This window comes from Lycium ferocissimum, chromosome 7, assembly GCF_029784015.1.
Source record: "Lycium ferocissimum isolate CSIRO_LF1 chromosome 7, AGI_CSIRO_Lferr_CH_V1, whole genome shotgun sequence".
Classification (NCBI taxonomy): domain Eukaryota; kingdom Viridiplantae; phylum Streptophyta; class Magnoliopsida; order Solanales; family Solanaceae; genus Lycium; species Lycium ferocissimum.
In genome coordinates, this window is record NC_081348.1 from 12,883,819 (window position 1) to 12,903,777 (window position 19,959).

General features: G+C 33.4%; 1 protein-coding gene across 1 annotated transcript; it reads right to left on the reverse strand.

The window, feature by feature from the left end:
* Positions 1-11,129: 11,129 nt before the first annotated feature.
* LOC132063389 (UPF0613 protein PB24D3.06c) lies at positions 11,130-19,762 on the reverse strand. The gene is made up of 9 exons (XM_059455907.1): positions 19,404-19,762; positions 16,109-16,185; positions 15,481-15,586; positions 13,727-13,819; positions 13,552-13,617; positions 12,812-12,957; positions 12,015-12,123; positions 11,685-11,749; positions 11,130-11,528 (listed from the first exon to the last, which is right to left on the reverse strand). Exons 1-9 carry the CDS (start codon positions 19,608-19,610, stop codon positions 11,381-11,383), a joined length of 1,017 nt encoding a protein of 338 aa, XP_059311890.1. The 5' UTR covers positions 19,611-19,762; the 3' UTR covers positions 11,130-11,380.
* Positions 19,763-19,959: the final 197 nt, after the last annotated feature.

Below are 19,959 nucleotides of genomic sequence, written 5' to 3' on the forward strand. Positions count from 1 at the left end.
GTGAGAAAATATAAGAAGAGCTAATGATCGTAATTGATAATTACCAAATTGTCAATTATACCCTTATAGTTGTATGGTTATTACCATTATTAGGAAGTCACCGACAGACACGGGAAATAGACACGGGAAATGGAATATTGAACCGACGAACATGGGACTTACTATAGCAGCGCCCTTACCGGGGCATTTTTGTCTTCTTGAAATTATCTGCTACGGTGGCTCTATGATAAGCTGCCACGTGGTACATTATTTTATTTTAGATACTTTTACGTCTTAAGTACAAAATTTTCGCCAAATTTTCCTCCTTCGTTTGAGTCGGAATCAAACTATTTTCTAATTATATTTTCTAAAATTAGTTGAGTTAGTTATATTCTATGTATCTTAATAGCTATTTTAGACTCTATATTTATGAGAGTTGGTTAAAATTTTGATTAATTTGACTTTACGTCTACTTACAGCGTGCTCTTTCTTAATCGGTTGAAATTGATAATGTATAAGTAAATTTATACAGATAGAATTATTTTCTTACTTTAAATAATTTACTATTAATTAAATTTCTCGCGATGTGATTCGGTGTATGATGGGAATGCTGTCCAAATTGCTATGAGAATAATTAAGATGTTTTACGTTTTGAAAATGTCATTTATGTATTTAGAAAATATATAAAAAAATATCGCAGATTATAAAACTTGTATTTATAATACTTTAAAATTTTGTTCCGAAAACACAATTTTATTTGACTTCCCCAATAATAGTAATTTTGTCATTTTTTCAAATTCTTGCATTTTTTTCAAAACTGTTTTGGAAAACGATTCCCTTTTTTTGAGGCGGAAATCTATCGGAGACAACTGTTACCCCACAAAGGTTTGTGGTAGGGATAAGGGATCTCTCCGTACACCCTACCTTCCTCAGACCCCATTTGTTAAATTTTATTGGGTATGTTGTTGAAAATAAAATAAAGTAAAAATAAGAAAGATTTTAAGTACTATCTATATATAATGATTAATTTAATCTTAGTATTCTCTAATTGTGTGCGGACAAAAGCCTTAGGAACGAAACTCTTCAGCTTTTGTTTCTTCATATTGTCCATAATGTATCTTGTTATTATTGATAATATATAATGATGATGTATCTTGCACGTATTTAGAGTTTTATGTTCATATTATAAATATTCTTGTTTGGACTTTCATTTGGTTAAATGTACTTGATGAGAGCAAGAACGGAAATTTTCTTATTGCATTTTGCTTTATATTTCACTGTTGTATGTATAACTTGTGTTGTGTATATGAAATTAAAAAATAAAAGTTGATTTATATTAGAAGTAGAAATATTCACACACATTTAAACTTGTCCAAGTTCGTAGAAAATTAAAGATACAAAGTTAACGAATAAAGAATGCAGAGTTATTAGTATAACCATATCAGCAGTAACTAAAATATTTTGAAAGATAAGACCTCCATTAATTTTATTTCATTCATCGTACTATGGACAGCTAAATTGATAAATGAAAAGGTAAATCAATTAGTACGTTGATGATATTATACAAAATCATCATTTGGTCATCTTGTATTATTCCGAATAAAGGCATGTCATCAATCATAACTTAAAATTAAATAATAGACTTACTTTTAGAAAAAGATACACCCTATATAGATTCCTTGAGAGTATTCGATAAAAGAGCATAAGCTTTCACGAACGTAATGTCACAGTCAAATATTGCTTGCATAAAAGCTATCAAAACAAAAATTGTTTGATGTTCTTTTTTTACCATATGATCAATACATTTGTCACTAGCTAGCAATCATCAATCATTACTTCGAAACCGCGTTTCTATTACAACACAGAGTTGTTAATTTTGAATTAGCACTTATAGGACATGGTGCTATTGCCGTATGGCAAGTTAATTTCAATTTCGTCATTATTAATATTTTTATGAATTATTTTGATCTGAGTGGGCGGGCGATGTTTCTCTCAAAAGTCTCAAGTCTAGAAGAGCAAAATATACACAATTTCTAACTTCTTCAAATTATATTATTTTTTCCATTTCTCACTCGGTGTTAAGTACTCGTGTTGGAGTTCGATTAAATTTGGATCGCGCAGTACAGGACCCAATTCCGGGGGCATCAGGGCTCCCAACATAAATTTTCAATTCTTGTGGACTCCAATAAGAGACCTCTAATTAAGGGCGGAGGAATATCAACCATCCCACTACACAATTCATCCATCCTTAGTTCTATTGGTGAAAATATCAATGTGCAGTACCAAACTCGATTTGATTGAATTGTTCAAAAAGGGTCAAGCCTTGGGAAAAACAAATCAAAGTTCCAAAACAATAATGTGTCTCAAGTTTTCTAGATCAAGGAATAAGGAACTCAAAGATATATAACACAACAAGATGAAATTATCATCCTCAAAATAATAAGTGCTAATTTGCTATCACGTCACAACATAGTATTATTAATGCTGTCAACTGATAATTATACAGCCTCGAGCAAGTGTAAGAAAAAAGGGGGAAAAAAGGAGTGGCTGGACACACTACAAAAGCAACAAAAAGTTGAGTTGTAATGACCTTATTTTCACAAAATTCGAAATTTTGAGTTGTGGAAAGCAAATCCAAAATGCTGACTTCAAATTTTTAAATTAGAAAATGAAAAGGAAAACAGAACACAGAAAACTCAGCAATTATTTGACTTGCAATTTTCTCAAATTACTAAAAGCTGCATCGTGACACTACGTGAAAACATTCCATGTTCCTTTCTTCTATTTGCAGTCTGTGCATGAACGAATGTATGTTACTCATACCGTTTTTTATATTAGCTAGTACTATTATGTGCCACAACGTGGATGCATTATAAATTGTCATCCCTCATGCAGAGTCGACCTCCCCGGGACACTTTCGTGACTCCAACCGCAGTAACATACGAAGAATTTTTGCACAAGCAATGTCGACTTATTGTCATGATTCGACTCGTAAATGAGATGAAATCTGGATTGTGCTAGTTCTAAGACTTTAACTTAACCTCATATCTGGATACCGCTTTCTATTATTTTCTACTAGTGTTGGCCAACTGAATGTACATATTGGAAAAAAGAGTTATTACTTACACACAGATAAAAGAAAGTCTCCACCACTATATATATCGAACGAAGCGGCGAGTCATAGCAAGTGAATAAATGAGTAATGTCCTTATTTCAACAGATTGGTTACTTAATCAAGAAATTAAAAACTCGATCGATCGCAAAGCACAAGGATATATACAAAACTAGCACCATTTATACTTGGCAACAAGAAAAGCACCCAAAATTACTAACTCGGTTAAGTCATGCTACAGCCTCAAGCAAATATAATATCAGGAGAAAAACACAGCTGGACACATTACAAAAACAAAGAAATAAAAAATTGAGTAGAAAAGGTCTTATTCTCACGGAAATTTGAATTGTGAACGTATTAAGTTTTCTTCCTAGTTGCAACCGCACTAATCTTTTCCCACCATCCTTCATAGTTTTCTCCCTAGTTGCAATTGTCAACATCAAATTATATATGTTGACTTCCAAATTTTGATGCTAAAAAAAGAGAAAGAAAACAGAAAGTCATCAATTTGACTTGCAATTTTAATTCTCAGATCAGATTATCCAAAAGCTACAACGTGACATGACGTGAAAACATGCCTTCTTGTTTCAGTCTGGACATGAACGAATGTATGTTCTTCTAACCATTTTTAATGTTATATAGTAATGTGCAAAAACGTGAACGGATTATAATTGGCATTCCTCATGCAGCGTCGACTTTCCTAGCCCCTTTCTTCATTACAAAATAGTCTATTGTAACAATTCAATTTAATTTGAGTTTGGACTGTGCTAGTTTAGAATATATTTTTCTCTCCTAAACTGATATTGGCTTCCCAATATTTTCATTGCGGTATCGGCTAGTTAATTATATGTGTACATACTAATTTTAGGGGAAAAAATAAATTGTTTATACAGGGAAAAAATAAATTGTTTATACATATAACCTTTTTTTTTAACGAAATGGTGTTGGATAATGCTGCTTATTAAAGGAAACTCTGATCGCACAGCAAATGAAAGAACGAGTAATGCTCTTAACTTCTTAGTGTCATCAATAGAATTGTTAATCAGTTTTTTTTCTTTTTTCTTTTTGTAAAAATATAGAATGTTGGATTCAAAAAAGAACGAGTTTTTTGAAGTGTTAATAGAACAGGTTGGAGATATTATTGGTAATCACGTGAACGAGGCAAATGCATGTGCACTTGTCTTTAACATACATTGATTGGCAATCATGGATTGGTTGTCCCTGTTTGGCAGTAGGGATAGGGTCAAATTTAATAGAATGTCTGATTTTATAGTTTTGGTCTTTAGTTGATAGTAGAATAGATGGAATATTATAAAAACTCCGAGAGCTGTTAGTGGCTAATTATTTAGGACAATGTCTAAAAGAATCTAAGTAAAAATTTCTCTACTTAATTGGACACTCTATAAAGTCGGTGCTATGAGAACGCCATGTAATAGATCAAACTTTATGTATCACTTCTTATCCAGTGTAAAGTTGTTAAGAAAAATCATTTAATATTACACTTTAATCAAAGGTAATCTAGCCCTCGCAGAAGTGAAGGGGAGTAATAGTTTGAATTATTAAAATTTAAGATTAATATTGCATAAATAATAGTACTACATTAAGTTAAAAGGTGATCAACCTTCTGATTGAGCTAAGTACCAAATACTTCAAATAGCCTCATGGTTTTCCAAAATTGTCATTACTACTACTGATACTCTTTCTCTTATTTTATATAGCAATATTACTATGTAAAGAACCGGAGAAATTTTTTTCGTTGATTACTCTTTTTCTGAAGGAATTTCTCTAATACATTTGCTTAAAAAATCGTGATTTATGACAATTGGTAAATATACATTTTGTTTTAAGGAATTAATGTACTTGAATTCAGAACTAGATATGAAAGAGGAAAAGTGGGTTGGTAAATTTTACCTACTCTTGATATTTACAACAAATGAAAATCTACATATGTGATATATGTAGATTCTTATTATTTAATTATAATTAATTTATATAGTTTTATTAGATCATTTAACGATGCTCATATAATTTGACATATATAATACATATAAATATTTATTGAACTGGTTGGAAGTAGACGTTAGAGGCACTGAGACAAAGGATAAGATAAATAAGATGACATCAAAAGATAAAAGCAATAGCTAGCGCCTAGTGGCTGTGGATTTTTGGGGATGGAAATGATATGAATTCTTTGATTTGTTGACAGCTGCATCTATTTTTTACATTTGCATTTAATGTCATCACCAAACTGAGTAGCTGAGATATCACTTCCTCGCACAAAAGTCATCCATTTTAGGTATTGGAATCTGTAAAATAGACACATTAATTCACGTTTGACGTCTGTTCGAAAGAAGCACAAAATTTCAGAGTAAAGCACCGATATACTTATAAGGGTCGGTTGGTGTGCGGATTAAATTATCCAGAGATTATAATTTTGGGATTAATTTAATCCATCTAGGAGGTGGGATAAAATAATGGAAAAAAGACATAAATGACCAACAGGCCAAAGTAATCCCACATTTGAGCCTAATACTGTGAGCTGGCCAGCTTGCCCAAACTACATTTTTTTGCACGGATTGCCCTTCGTTTGGGGTGGTCTTTAAATTTTGCCCCTCAAATTTGTGATCTTTAAATTTTGCCCTTCATATTTGTGGTCTTTAAATTTTGCCCCGCTGCTTGGAAAGATGAGCGAATACATGAAGTTCTGGGTTCGAACCCCCGCTCAGGCATAAAATAAAAAAATAATTTCGCAAGGCAGGACTGGGGGAGTGTATGCCGGATCCAGCATACAATCTTTAAGAAAAAGTTAAAGTTATGCCGGATCCGGCATAACTAAATGTCTGCCCCTCAAGGCAAAGTCTGCCCCCTCCGGCAGACTTTTAGTTAAACATAACTAAAAGTCTGCCGGAGGGGGCATACAAAATTTAAACTTTGCCTTATAAGGCAAACTGGTAGTTTACTCATAACTGTGGTTTTGGACCAAAAAAAAGCTCTGTGGTTTATAAAGATGCTTTAAGGATTAATTGGCTCTGAAATATGGACTTGAAGTGATCTGCTTTGTTTAGATTCTAAAGAGTGTACATATTTGAAGGCATCAGGAAGATATTATGTGGGAATTGAAAAAGAAATTAAGTACATCACTGATTCAATATTTACATAGGTTTGTCTGGATGTTTGTAACTCTGTTCTAACACAGTTGAAGTGGTTAAAAAAAAAAAATACATATATATGCTTCAAGACAAAGTTTGCTCATAAGGCATAAGTATGCCCCCATCGGCATAAGTTAATGGGCAAACTTTTATGCCGGACCCGGCATAACTTTGTGAAGGAATTATCAAAGTTATGCCGAACCCGGCATACTTATGCCAAGTCTGCCCATAAGGCATAAGTATGCCGGGTCAAGCATAACTTTGATAATTCCTTCACAAAGTTATGCCGGTGGGGGCATACTTTTAATGGGCAAACTTTTATCGGACCGGCATAACTGTGAAGGAATTATCAAAAGTTATACGGACCCTAAGATACTTATGCCAAGTCTGCCCACAAGGCATACGTATACGGGTCCGGCATAACTTTGGTATTTCCTTAACAAAAGTATGCCGGTCCGGCATAGCGAAATTTAAACTTGCCTTGCGAATTTTTTTTTTTTTTAAAATTTTGACTGCGCGTGGGTTCGAACTCGAAACCTATGGGTGTTAGAAGGGCAAATTTTAAAGATTTCAAATATGAGGGATAAAATTTAAAGACCACCCAAAGAAGACAATTCGCGAATTGCCCCCCAAACTATTCCCAATATGTGCCCCATTTCAAACGCCTTTTTGAAAAAACAGACTTTCTGTGGCGACTAAAAGTCGCCACTAAAGATCAACATCTTTTTTTTTTTTTTTTTTTTAAGTGGCAATTAAAAAAGTCTCCACTAAAGATTAAAATTCATATTGATCCTTCAACAAATGTTTCAAAACATATATAATATGTATATAGTTATAGAGTGATTAAACTTTCAAAAAATATTCCAAAACATGTATAATATCTGTATATTTATACGTTGATTGAGCCTTCAAGAAATATCTCAAAACATTATAATAATACTTATGATACATTTTCTACACATATACAGTAGGGATACATATTCTATACGACAATGATACATTTTATATACTAAAGTAACCATCATCGAAAACTTAACAAACTAAAATATATCAACTACAAACTAATAAAATTAGTAAGTATACATTAATTATACATAAATTATACGTTAATTATACATTTATTATACACATATTATACATAATGATACAATGTCTATACGTATGATACATATTCTATACATATACAATAGTGATACATATTCTATACAATAATGATACGGTTTCTATACGTATATGTATGATATATTTTTTATACGTATGATACACTTTCTATACAAGAATGATACAGTTTATATATATATCTTTGGAATTATACATGCACTTTCATAAGAATGATACAGTTTATATACACTTTCTATACAAGAATGATATAGTTTATATATTGTCTAGACGTATGATACACTTTCTATACAAAAATGATACAGTTTATACATAAATTATACAACAATGGTACATTTTCTATACTTATGTATGGAATATGTATAATATGTGAATCATTAGCGTATAGCGTATAATCAATGTATAATATATGTATGATAAGTGAGTATACGTTGATGATACATTTATTATACAAAAATTACACAACAATGATACAAACCTATGATACATTTTCTATAGATATACAGCTAAAGTAATTCCATGGTTAATGAGATAAGGTGGATATCTCACCGTTAAGTTTGGGCTTCATTTTATACCTTGTTTGGTAGAAGGTATCAATTTATCATGCTATAAACTTATACTTTCTACTAAACAGGGTACAAAATTAATCCCAAACTTAGTCTTTGGGATATACACCTTATCCCATGTACCAAACGACCCCATAAGGTATATTTGATCTAATGTTTGGTGCTCAAGTAAATTCATAATATTCGTTTGTCCCATTTTAAGTTGTCGCTTTTAGCTTAAAAAAATTATCCCAAAATAATTGTCATTTTAAAAATATAAGGTTAAAGTTGACATACATAAACAGACCCTCAAATTTGGCCTCGATTGTCAAGTACGTGCTCCAACTTTGGGTGTGCACAAGTAGACACCTCAACTTGTATAAAGTTGAACACATAAACACAAATCCTGACGTGGCACTGACATGATACATAAATTGTCTAGATGATCGTTTTGTAAGTTGGAGCGTTTAACTGACAAAGTGGAGACAAGTTGAGGCGCCTACTTGTACACACCCAAAGTTGAAGGCATACTTGCCAGCTAAGGCCAAGTGTGAAGGCCTATTTATATATTATGCCTTTTCAATTATACTCTTAAAATGAAAGAAGTACTCCCTTTGTCTTATTTTGACTGTCGTTTTAGCTTAAAAAATTTATCCCAAAATAAGTGTTACTTTAAGAATTCAAGATCAAAATTAGCAATTATTTCCAACTATACAATAATATTACATAAGTAGTTCTTTTTAATATTACTTGATTATGAAAAAATCTCTAATAATAAATATATAGAGATAGCTTAGTAAATTATGTCTTGTATTCATTATTTCTCTTAATGGGCATGAAATAAGTTAAAACGACGAGACGGAAGAAGAAGTTCTTTATAATATTGTCCAGTTCTCATAATATATCTAATTAATAAATAAGGTTAGCTAATTAGTAAACTATAACTAATTTTATTGTTTTTTTTCTTAATAGAAGTGAAAAGAGTTGATAATTAAAGTGGAATGATGAGCGTCTATATTTTCTACTATTCTACATCAAAGAAAAGTAATATCAATAGCAATGCGGAATTTATCAACTCTATAGTGGCCCCCGAACGGCCAAAATATGCCTTATAAAGTGGAAAATTAAAATACAAGGTTAAAGTTCAAACGTAAAAAAGTAATCTTGTCGCAAACCAAACATGTATAATCGTACTCTCTTCGAATAAAAAAGAGTATTTACTTATCAAATCAAAAAATAATTAATTTTATTTTTTCAGATTTTCTCCTATTAAGTATTATGTGATCAAATCTCAATACCTATTTAATTAGGGGCAGTTTAGTTAAGTTACTTCTTTTGTTTATGAGTTAGTATTTTCCTAAAGGGTGTGCAAATAACTAATTGAACACTCTTTTTACTTCGGATGGAGTATTAAATAACAACAACATATCCAGTGCGGTCCCACAAGATGTATAATCATATTAAAAATATCTATATTTTAGATGTTAGTACATTGCTTTTATAGCGATGATATCTTCTAAGTCAATTCAATTTTAAAACATGTCAATTCTTTTACCATAACTTGCTATCTCTTCATCAATAGAGGTGTTTAGCTTCTTGCAGGTTATAGTTGAGAAAAATGAAAAGAAATCACTTACTCTAGTAGTATTTTTTATTTTGCTGAAATTTGAATTCTTGTTTCTCCTAATTTTTACTACACTTGGCAATAAGAAATACTACAGTTAATCTTATTCTATATTATCGTACTTTTAATTCTGCTGTATTGTATAATTGTCACAACATTAGCCGCCACACGACCTCCCTTGCTCCCCTTGCCAATCACCATTCTGGTCCATGAACCTGAAATTTTTTACTCTCTTCTTCTTTCACTTTAGTTTTAAATTGAATTTATACAGTTGTCAAAAGTGAATCTTTCCCAACTATTCCACATCTAATTCATGGACCTAACACAATTTATTTTTATTTTATTACCCATCCCACTTACAATCTCCTCACCCAATTATAATCCTACAAAAGGATAATAATTGTTGAGATAAGATATGAAATTACTTTATTTTATATTTGATCTGAAATGTTTTAATCAAGTTAATTAATTTCAAAAGTTATTTATATCACAATTTTGGTAATTATTCTTGTATCATAGTTAATGTAGAATAATAAGTTTTGGCTCAAGTAATATCGAGATAAAACAATTAAATGACAAAGATATCATGCTACAAATTTCTTCTCTCAAAGTCCTTTAGGAATACTAAAGTTAAAATTGAAATGAAAGTTTATTCAAATTTATTTAATATAAATTTAAACACATAATTTATATTATACACCATAAATGTCATCTTAAATAAAATGAATGAAACATCTAACTTAAGTATATATGCATAAGTAGGTACAGTAGATACAAATGACTAGTGATTCATTATCGAATAATATAAATAAATTTACTCAAGAAATTAGAAGAAAATGCAATTAATTGTTTCAAGACCGACTCAAATTGTTTTCTTTCTTTTATTGAATTGATCCTACCCAAACAAATAAATTTACTCAAGAAATCTAGAAGAAAATGCAATTAATTGTTTCAAGACCGACTCAAATTGTTTTCTTTCTTTTATTGAATTGATCCTACCCAAACGAAATTCACCTGATTGATAAAAAATAATACCCATGGAATAAACGGTTGTTATTTATCCTTGTATAACTTGTTTTTCAAACCAGCAACCCCTTAAAATTTATATTTAAGAAAGAATGTATACAAGGATTTTCTTTTCTTTTCTTTTCTTTTTATACCGAGAATATCCGAGCACAAACAAATAGTAAACCAACCAATCATGTACATGTCACCAAAAATAATTCCGAAAAAATCGATAGAGCCATCTTTGCCAGAATAAATATACAAACTAGAACATGCTTTTACCATGAAATATTCAAATCCATGAATCCACAACATTATCTCTACCTCACATGTAACCTAGAATATATCTTCCGGTAACATGTTCTGTTCTCTCGGATATCTCGTACTCCACATGAGAATGTTCTCATATTTGTTGAGACTTTTAATTAAGTGTTTTACATATATATTTATACTTCATGCCGAAAATTATAAGTCCAGATGAACTTATAGCCAAAAAGCTACATCCACCTGTCTAAACTATTAAAGGAGAAACTTCTATTGTAGAAGAGGTAACGCCGTGCCTTCTTTGGACAGAAGTTTTTCTCAAACAAGATAACGAGTCTGAGAGAAATCTCAATGATACCAATAAAAAGGGGACGAAAATCCAATCCCCACTGCTAATATAAATTACAAAACTCATGACAAAACAAAGAATGGAGAGAAACAGTACGTTGCTCTAGACTACAAAATTCACTAGGTAAAAAATATTGTAGTTTCGTCAACCTGCAGTATACATAAAATGATAGGATACATGGAAATAAAGAATGTAAAAGGCAATGTAAATCATTGAAGTTGCAGGATCAACCGTTTAGTTCCATGGATCATCCCACCCGCTCGGACCTTCTCGCTTGACAAAGCTCATTATGGCTTCAACAGCTTCTAAAACTCTATTAGATAAAGAATGGTTCCCGTGTTCAATTTCAACTTTTTCAGCACCACCCATTGCTTTGCACAATCTGCACAAGTTTGAAAATGCATACACAAGAACTATGGTCAAGTAACCATTAGGACAAATAAATAAGATCAAGAACGCATCAAAGGTGTCGGTGGAAGAGCATCATCGACATCACAAACTGTAGAAGCATTAAGTTTAGCAAAGTTTTTGTGCTTGCCTATCAACCAATGATTTCTTGTCAACATAATCTGGAACGTACTCGTCACCCATGGAAAATATAACCTGCAGACAGAAGGACGAATCAGAACACAGCCATTTTGTCTTTGTAAATCGAGGAGATTCTTAGGTCCCAATTCGAAAATGTCACGGGAGGTTGCGTTTTATCAACTACTAAAGCTAGAGCCAGGAAATTCATAATCTCCATGTTCTTTCTTTTGCCATGCAACTTTAACCAAAAAAAAAAAAAAAAAAAGGCTCGGACACCTTTCTACATAGAAACAAAAAGGAAAAAATAGCTTTCAAAACTTGAATGGACTTGGTCTCCTACCTGACAAGGAGTGTTGGACATGTGCCCAAGTTTCTGCCTCAGCTGATCATCACTAAAGTCAGAACTAAACAAGTCATCCTCACCATTGTATGCGCAAAGTGAGTGATATCTGTCAAACACATAGTCATTAGGAAGGCAGCCATTGTAATGAAGAGTACACAAACACTTGAGTCCAAACAAGGAAACCAACTTGTTATTCAATTACCTAGAAATATATCATATGCAAAGGCGCCGAAGCCAGGATTTAGATATCTATCCGTACTTTGGGCTAAAAGCAATGCTTAGTTGAACCCACTAAACCCCGCCCTAGAGCCGTCTATGATCATATGTATGACAAATTATTTGATCGTCTTTGCAAGATCTCTATCAAAAACAAGTTCTCCCTGAAGTTCAAATTCTTTTGATTCAATAGAAAGATTTATTAACAGATTTATTAACAGATAGCTGCATCGATATGATATATGCCAGAGAATTTACTTATGCCTCGTGAAAGAACTCCCCCAAAAGCTGAAAGACCTCTTCAGAGCGAGGCTTTTCTCCGATCATCCTCAATACCTTGCCTTATTACAAAAATTACAGTTCAATGAGGTGCAGGAAAGAGTGTCTTGATTGCGATTTATTCATGGTTTTTATTTGATAAATTATTTTCCATTATCACAACTTCGTAATTGTGAACACTAACTTGAGGCATGCTTATTAGAACATATAGTTGGCCTCCTCTGAAATAAAATTTAGTAGAACCATGACCATAAAGTGGTAAAATGCAGTATATAGCTAGACTTAATAATCACTCTTACCTAAAGGCAGTAATTGGGGCATCTGGATTTGCCTCCCTTGGCATTAACTCTGATTCACGACCTTCACTTATCATGTTTGAGGCCAAATCAATCATCGAAGCAGTATCAGGAAGCGTGGCTTTATATTCTCTATCACTAGCTGGAGCCTGAAAAGCCAAAGAACATTATGGTTGATGCTGAAAGCAATACATATCCAGATTACACAAAATCATCTGCATAAAAGTGGCTTTGATATCACATATACTATTCCTAAACGCTGTTTCCAAATTCACCACCCTGCTTAAGACTGATCTCTCAAGATAATATTACACTGCCAGCTTGATTCTCTTTCAGGAGAAAACCATTTGAGTGTCTGTAAACACCAGTAACTGATCCAGTACCCAGCAGCCTTTTTGACTTTGAAGGTCGCCTTTGCTCCCTTCAAACTAAATGTTAGTTCAGGTCATTTATCAGTAACTGCAAGAGTCGTGGTCCATGTTAGAAATGATTTAGATATCAAGAGGCAGAGATGGTCCATTTTACAGGAGGCAGAGATTGTCCATTTTAAAAATTTCCCTTGTCCTCACTAAAAACAGAAAGATACACTTGGATAAAACATAAACTCGAAGGACCGCGTCTGTTATCATGAACATTGATACAATAATTTAGCAGATTCATAGCTAAGATGGTAGGAAGCATGTATTGAATTTGATTTTACCAAAAAATACAACTTAAAGTACTAATTTTTAAGGAAGTATTACCTGCAATATGGCTGCACGGACTGCTCTGGAGCATGCAGCATTTGTGCGCATATAATAGACAATATCCTGTATAGAGAAAGTCAGCTTCCTCTCTTCTCATGTTTCATGCAATAATGAAATTAATAAGAGTAGCATAGAAAATTAGACTCATTACTTCAAAGATATAAATACCTACCTGACAGCCAGTACTGTGCCCAAGCAGTACTACACCTTCAGAGTCTTCCTTGTTTATCAAATAACTTATCAACTGATCAAGCTCCATTGCGTCCTTTAGAACATATTGGAGATAGAAGGATGTTTATCTCACAAACGCAAGAAAAAAGAGCAAATAGTTTAAAACATCTCCTACTGTTAATTCACATCAGGCAGATTCAAAGGTTTACTGCTCCCAAACTATTGTTATTCAAACAGAACACATTCTTTGAGTGTGGTGCATGCATAAATGCGATATTTTGAACGCACAGATGTTAAGACGTCACACTAAGCCATAATAACAGGTTTTCTGAGGATCAAAATGAAGACTAAAATAAGAAAATAACCATTAATATGAAAGCAGATCAGGAACATGATATTCCAGGAGAAGACGAAGCTCGACACTTGAGCAAAACATTATGGTCCATGCAATGATTTTTATATTTAATAGGTATATATATATATATATATATATATATATATATATGACACCATCAATTAGTTTTGTACACATACGCTTTCTCCCAACCTTAAGTTTCACCTCTTCCAAGAGGCCCTAATTATAGTCTACGCTCTATCAGTCTAAAAAAACTGCCCCTGACCAAAATGCTGATTTTAGTCATTGAATGGAGAATACCATATTTCGGCCAAGTTTCATGCACTTCTGAATTAGATTATATAGAAGAACTGGCAGCGACCTTTCCAGTTATACAAAAGTGTAGGAAAGTGAGGCTGATAGTCATGCTCAAGTACTAATTTAGATGAGGATGCAGCTGTTTGGGGGTTAAACAGTTCAACTCTACTCCGTGTTCCTAAAAACCTTAATGTTTGTAAGCATTATGCTAACATTTTCAATGCATTAACAGGTCCAGTGAGTAGCACTCAAAGGTGCAACCTAGTGGTCAGTGAAGCAGGTGTCTTTGGAGATCAGGGTTCAAATCCCAACACTGACGAAAAACACTAGGCAATTTCTTCTCATCTCTCTAAGCCTTGGTGGGTCCGACTTACCCGGAGGAATAGTCTAGGTTGTGCAGAATCAGGTGAAGTGAATCTTAGTTTAAGTTCCTTCAAACTTTAATGAGTAAAAACACCATACTAACATTTTCAGTTCATTAAAAAGTTCAACGAGTAAAGACCCCAAAGCAACTGCCTCAAAATCATGTGAAGCAAACCTTAGCTTAAGTTCCATCTCTGAGAGATCTAGGAGTTATTATGTGATTTATCCCTTTATATTCACCATAATTCCTCACAACATCGAAACAGTCCAAATTGTCTCTAGTCCAGCTTTTCTTATCTCCTTTTGACCTTAAAACTGTGTCAAGCTCTTAGCCATCATAAGTCCTTTATGACACAGGAATTTCAACAAATTTTTGTCATCCAAACTTCTGGAAAAAAAAACCACGAGCAAATTTTGCACTAAATTATGATGTCTTCCCAGCAGTCCAAGACATGTTTGAAATTGCACATTTAAGCTTTTCTTCTTTAGAAGTCTTAATGATTATCAGGAGAATGCAAATACGAGAACATGTTTCTATAAACTATAGGAGTTGAGAGAGAGATTTTAACTTTTGTCTTGCACAGTACATCAGTTATTGAATAACCTAATAAGCATGTCAAGAACTTGAACAGAATAAGACGAAACGGAAATATTCAGTACAATACACCATCTCACTGGTACCTCAGACATAGTGGAAAATCTATAATAATTGATAACAGTTTGAATACAAAAATTATTACTTGTCTCAAGCTTGAGGTTCCATATCCACTATAAGATGATGAAAGTAGAAACTGGACCAATGACCATTTCTCTTTATCCAAAGCAATAGCCAGAGGTTCTAAGTAACTGCAATAACAGAGATAATCAAGTTTAGAGACCACAAAAGATCAAACGAAGCACGTAGGACTATCAAGAGCAATTTTGATGGTCTGGCTCCTTACAGGGAGACTTTGCCGATTTCATGTTGTTAAATTTTTCTCTCTATTGGTTTCTTCTTTTTGTTTTTGTTATTTCTCCATTTTGTGTGCGCGTGTGTTAAGCCTAGAAAGAACTCCAATTCTTTGTCAATACTATTAACTATAACTCAGCCCTGGCTTCCCCCAACACACAAAAATGGAAAACCATGTAAGAAAAGAAAAGACAAATCAAACAAGGAACAGATCAATAGAAAATCAACTTCTTTTTGATAAGTCAGTTCGAGAAGAAAGATCGTCTTATCTTAAATATATTCTGAAGTCCAGACCATGAACGACAAAAAGTGAAAAAAAGAAGAAGAAAAGAACATAAACATTGAGAAGGGAATGAAAAAGAGGAACAGAGGGTAGATGAAAGCGGGGGATGTTTAGACCGATATAATAAGTTACATACTCAGTAGCTAAAAAGCCATCCGTTAATCCACCTATGAAAATGACCTGTTGTTTATAATCTCCCGTTTTAAAAGCAACCTGCAAGAAATTGGAGGCACCATGTCAGATAATTGAGTCCTAAGAGCAAATGGCAAGGGAAGTCCTGGAAGCTTTTTAATCTATATATAGTCCCTTAAATTATAACTTTCTCCCTTTTGTTCCCTCGCGCTGTCTTTCAGCAAGCTGTAGGGGAGAAGAGAAAATAGAGCAGAACGTTTCTCCATTGTGCATTCTTCTATTTTACAGGCAACAGAAGGAAAGAAAACCTCTACTGTATTGAAGGAGGAAAGAGCATAGAAAACAGATTGGTTCTGCATTTTATGTTTGTGTGCTTGTTTTACGTTTGTTTAATTCCTGAATAACCATTTTCTTCCCGTGAGGTACTACAACGTCCCGATGTAAAATGCATGTCCAGTCAAGATCATGTTTGAAGCAAATAAAGCTCCACTAGCTAGAAGGATAAGTTATGAGCGCAAATAAATATTGAAGGATTATAATGAGCAAATCTTGACTTCTTCATAGATAAATGTTCTCTCTCTCAAAACTTGAGCCAATTCCAGAGGCAACTAAAGAAAAGACTGAAGTACATCACAGTAGAACAGAAGTACATTAAAATAGAGGTTTTTTATTTTTCAGTTTTTGCTTAGAGATTTACATGCCAATATTAAATGTAGAGTATACCTAGTGGCCTAACTGTCTTTTATTTTAATGATGGTAGTGTTGGCACCATCTTGCGTTCATCTCGACTAATACACCGAGAATTAGATACTTCCCACCAGTAATAAGAACCACATAATTCTGTCCACAAAAACTCAACACTTAACTGATGAGTTTAAAATTTACCTTTATTAGGATTTGACCCTAGCATTGTATGATCCATTCTAGCTTAATTGACCTTTAGCCCAAACCCTTGGGCATGGAAACCTAAGGCTTTATTGAATAGTGGAGCGAAGCAGGTCCAAATGGGAGCAAAACAGATATTGAGGATTTATATCACCAGCCCAACTACTCTGGGATCAAGGCATAGTTATATCATCTGGTATAACATACAACTATTGGCTTGTCCTTTATGCATATAGCTATGACGGGTCTCGCACTTCTGTCACTAAAAGGCGCCTCACTGAGTAAGGATTTTAAATCTCTTATAAACTCAATGAATTCAGAGAAATCAAATATATGAACACTCAACATCTAGCTATATCTTGCTCTCCATGGTCTATTACAACTTCATCAACTATTAGGTCACACCCTTGGGAGTGAGGACCTCAGGCTTGGCCCAAATGGAGCAAAATGGATATTAAGAATTCATATAGATAACCCTTACTAGTTTGAGATTGAAGCATAGTTGTGCTGTCATCCAGTATTACCTACAACTTCCATCTTATCCTTTATGCTTCTAGCTATTATACCTTTTGGCCAGATGGGTCTCACATGTGTGCCCACTAAAAGGCACCTCACCAAGTAAGGAGTTTTATACTTCTTATAGACTCAATAAACTCCTCATACAAATCTTATATATGACACTCAATCTCTACCCCCAATTGGGACTCACTCTAGTGGTCAACACGCTCAGATTTACCAATGGGGTTGTATCTCATTCAATTAGAAAATGACAGATGAATCTGCAAAGAAAGCAACAAATTTGTGGGTTCTCTTATAGGGTGATAGCAGAGTTTATTACCAGGTTGGTTATTTCGCAGTTGTAATCAGAAAACTAGTTGTAATCAGAAAACTAGGGCAAAATATTTTCTCCACTTGCAAGACCACTAATGTTTTGGTTAATCGAATTAAAGATGACACATTTCATTGAACCCGAAAGGTCAGCTATGACATACTGCATTAGGACTTCCAATAGTCTAACTATTTCTCCAAAACCCTTCTTATTCCTCCCAAAAACTCAAAAATTGATTCCTTTTCAAGGAACCAGAAACTCCTAGATCAAATGCAGTTCTGAAACAAGTTTTTAAAGTTTGCAATATAGTAAAATAAAAAAAATAAAAAAATAAAAAAACTCTAGTATCATAGAATCACAAATTCTTAGCTATCCTGTACACAGCGATTCCAAATGGAATAGATGATTCATACAGCAGATCCCACCTAGTCAAGAATTAAGCATAAATGTCACAATGAACAGTAACTAAAGCACAATTTCCATACATTCCAATCCTTAACACACAAAATAAGCTCAGATTTTTTCAAATCAAACATCAAACTGATTTGCTCAGTTGAACTTTCACAAGAATAGGGAGCACTTAGGAAACTAAGCAGGCCTAAATTGGCTTAGAACCATACTCTGATGAGTAAATTCCTATAATTCACATTAACCTAAAGCAAAACCTTTCCCATATATCACCAATACTTAACAACCCACACAAAAAAAAAAAAAAAAAAAAAAAAAAAATCAATTCTTTTTGCCAAATGAGTAGCAAACCAATATGCAAAATCCAATTTTCACAAGAAAAGAGAGTAACTTGGGACTCAACAACACACCTGAATTGCCTTAGAACCATCCTCTTATGAGTTCTTTTATATAATGAAATCACAATACTAAACAACCCCACGAGAAAGATCAATTCTTCTATCCAAACAAGTATCAAACCAATATGCAAAAGTCCAATTGTCACAAGAAAAGAGAGTAACTTGGAACTCAACAAAAACAGGCCTAAATTAGCTGAGAACCGTACTCTTTATGAGTTATTTTCTATAATGAACAGCAACCTATAGCAAAACCTTTCCCATATATCACAATGCTTAACAACCCCACAAAAAAAAAAAAATCCATTCTTTTTCCCAAATGAGTAAAACAAGAACAAACATGCCCAGTGAAATCCCACAAAGTGGGGTCTAGGAAGGGTAGAGTGTACGCAGACCTTACCCCTACTTGAGAGGTAGGGAGGCTATTTCCGGCATAATGACGAGTAAAGCAAAGCAGTATAAAAAGTCATGGCAAAATCGATAAAAGCATAATAAAGCAGTCTGAAAAAGAAAAAAAGGAGCAGTAACTACCACAAATTAATACGAGTATCAAACCAATATGCAAAAGTCCAATTTTCACAAAAAAAGAAAGAAACTTAGAGCCCACAAGCTGTTTAAGTTGAAAAAAATAAGCCCAATCAAACCAATATGCAGTTAAAGTCCAATTATTTTTTTGAAACTTATTTTAAGACAAAATATTTTCACAAAAAAAAGCTAAAAAGCTTATAAGCCAACTTATAAGCCAATCCAAACGGGCTCTTAGAACTCAACAAAAACCAAACCTGAATCGCCTTAGGACCATACTTAAACATTACACCCCTGAACTGTTTTTTCCCAGTAATAGGACCACCACCACCGGAAACACTGTCAGCACCACCGGCTGCGGCGGCCACCGGCATCTTGAGACTGCTTGAACGGCCACGAACTATGCCGGAAAACCAAGAACCCGATGATGATGAAAATGAAGCAGAACCCGTTGATAGATCCATTGATTAAGCAAAAGGGTCTGATTTAAACACAGTTTTTATCATTTTAAAGTTTTGGATTTGGTAATGATGGAAAAGTCTTCATTGATTGGAGGTGTGGTTTACTACGAAGATGTAAGAACGAAGACACAACTCTGATGCAAGGGGCAGGTGAGTTGGGAAGAATTAACTGAAGGTGTCGTTTAAGTTTGGAAATTACTAAAGGTGACTTGTGGGACCACATTAAGTCAAAATCTAATTAAATTTGGGATTAAGAAAATTGGGGTTGAAAATCTATTTTGCCAAACTTGTTAATCTTTTATAAAATACAAAAAAGACCCCAAACCATTTAATCCAACCCCCATTTATTTCA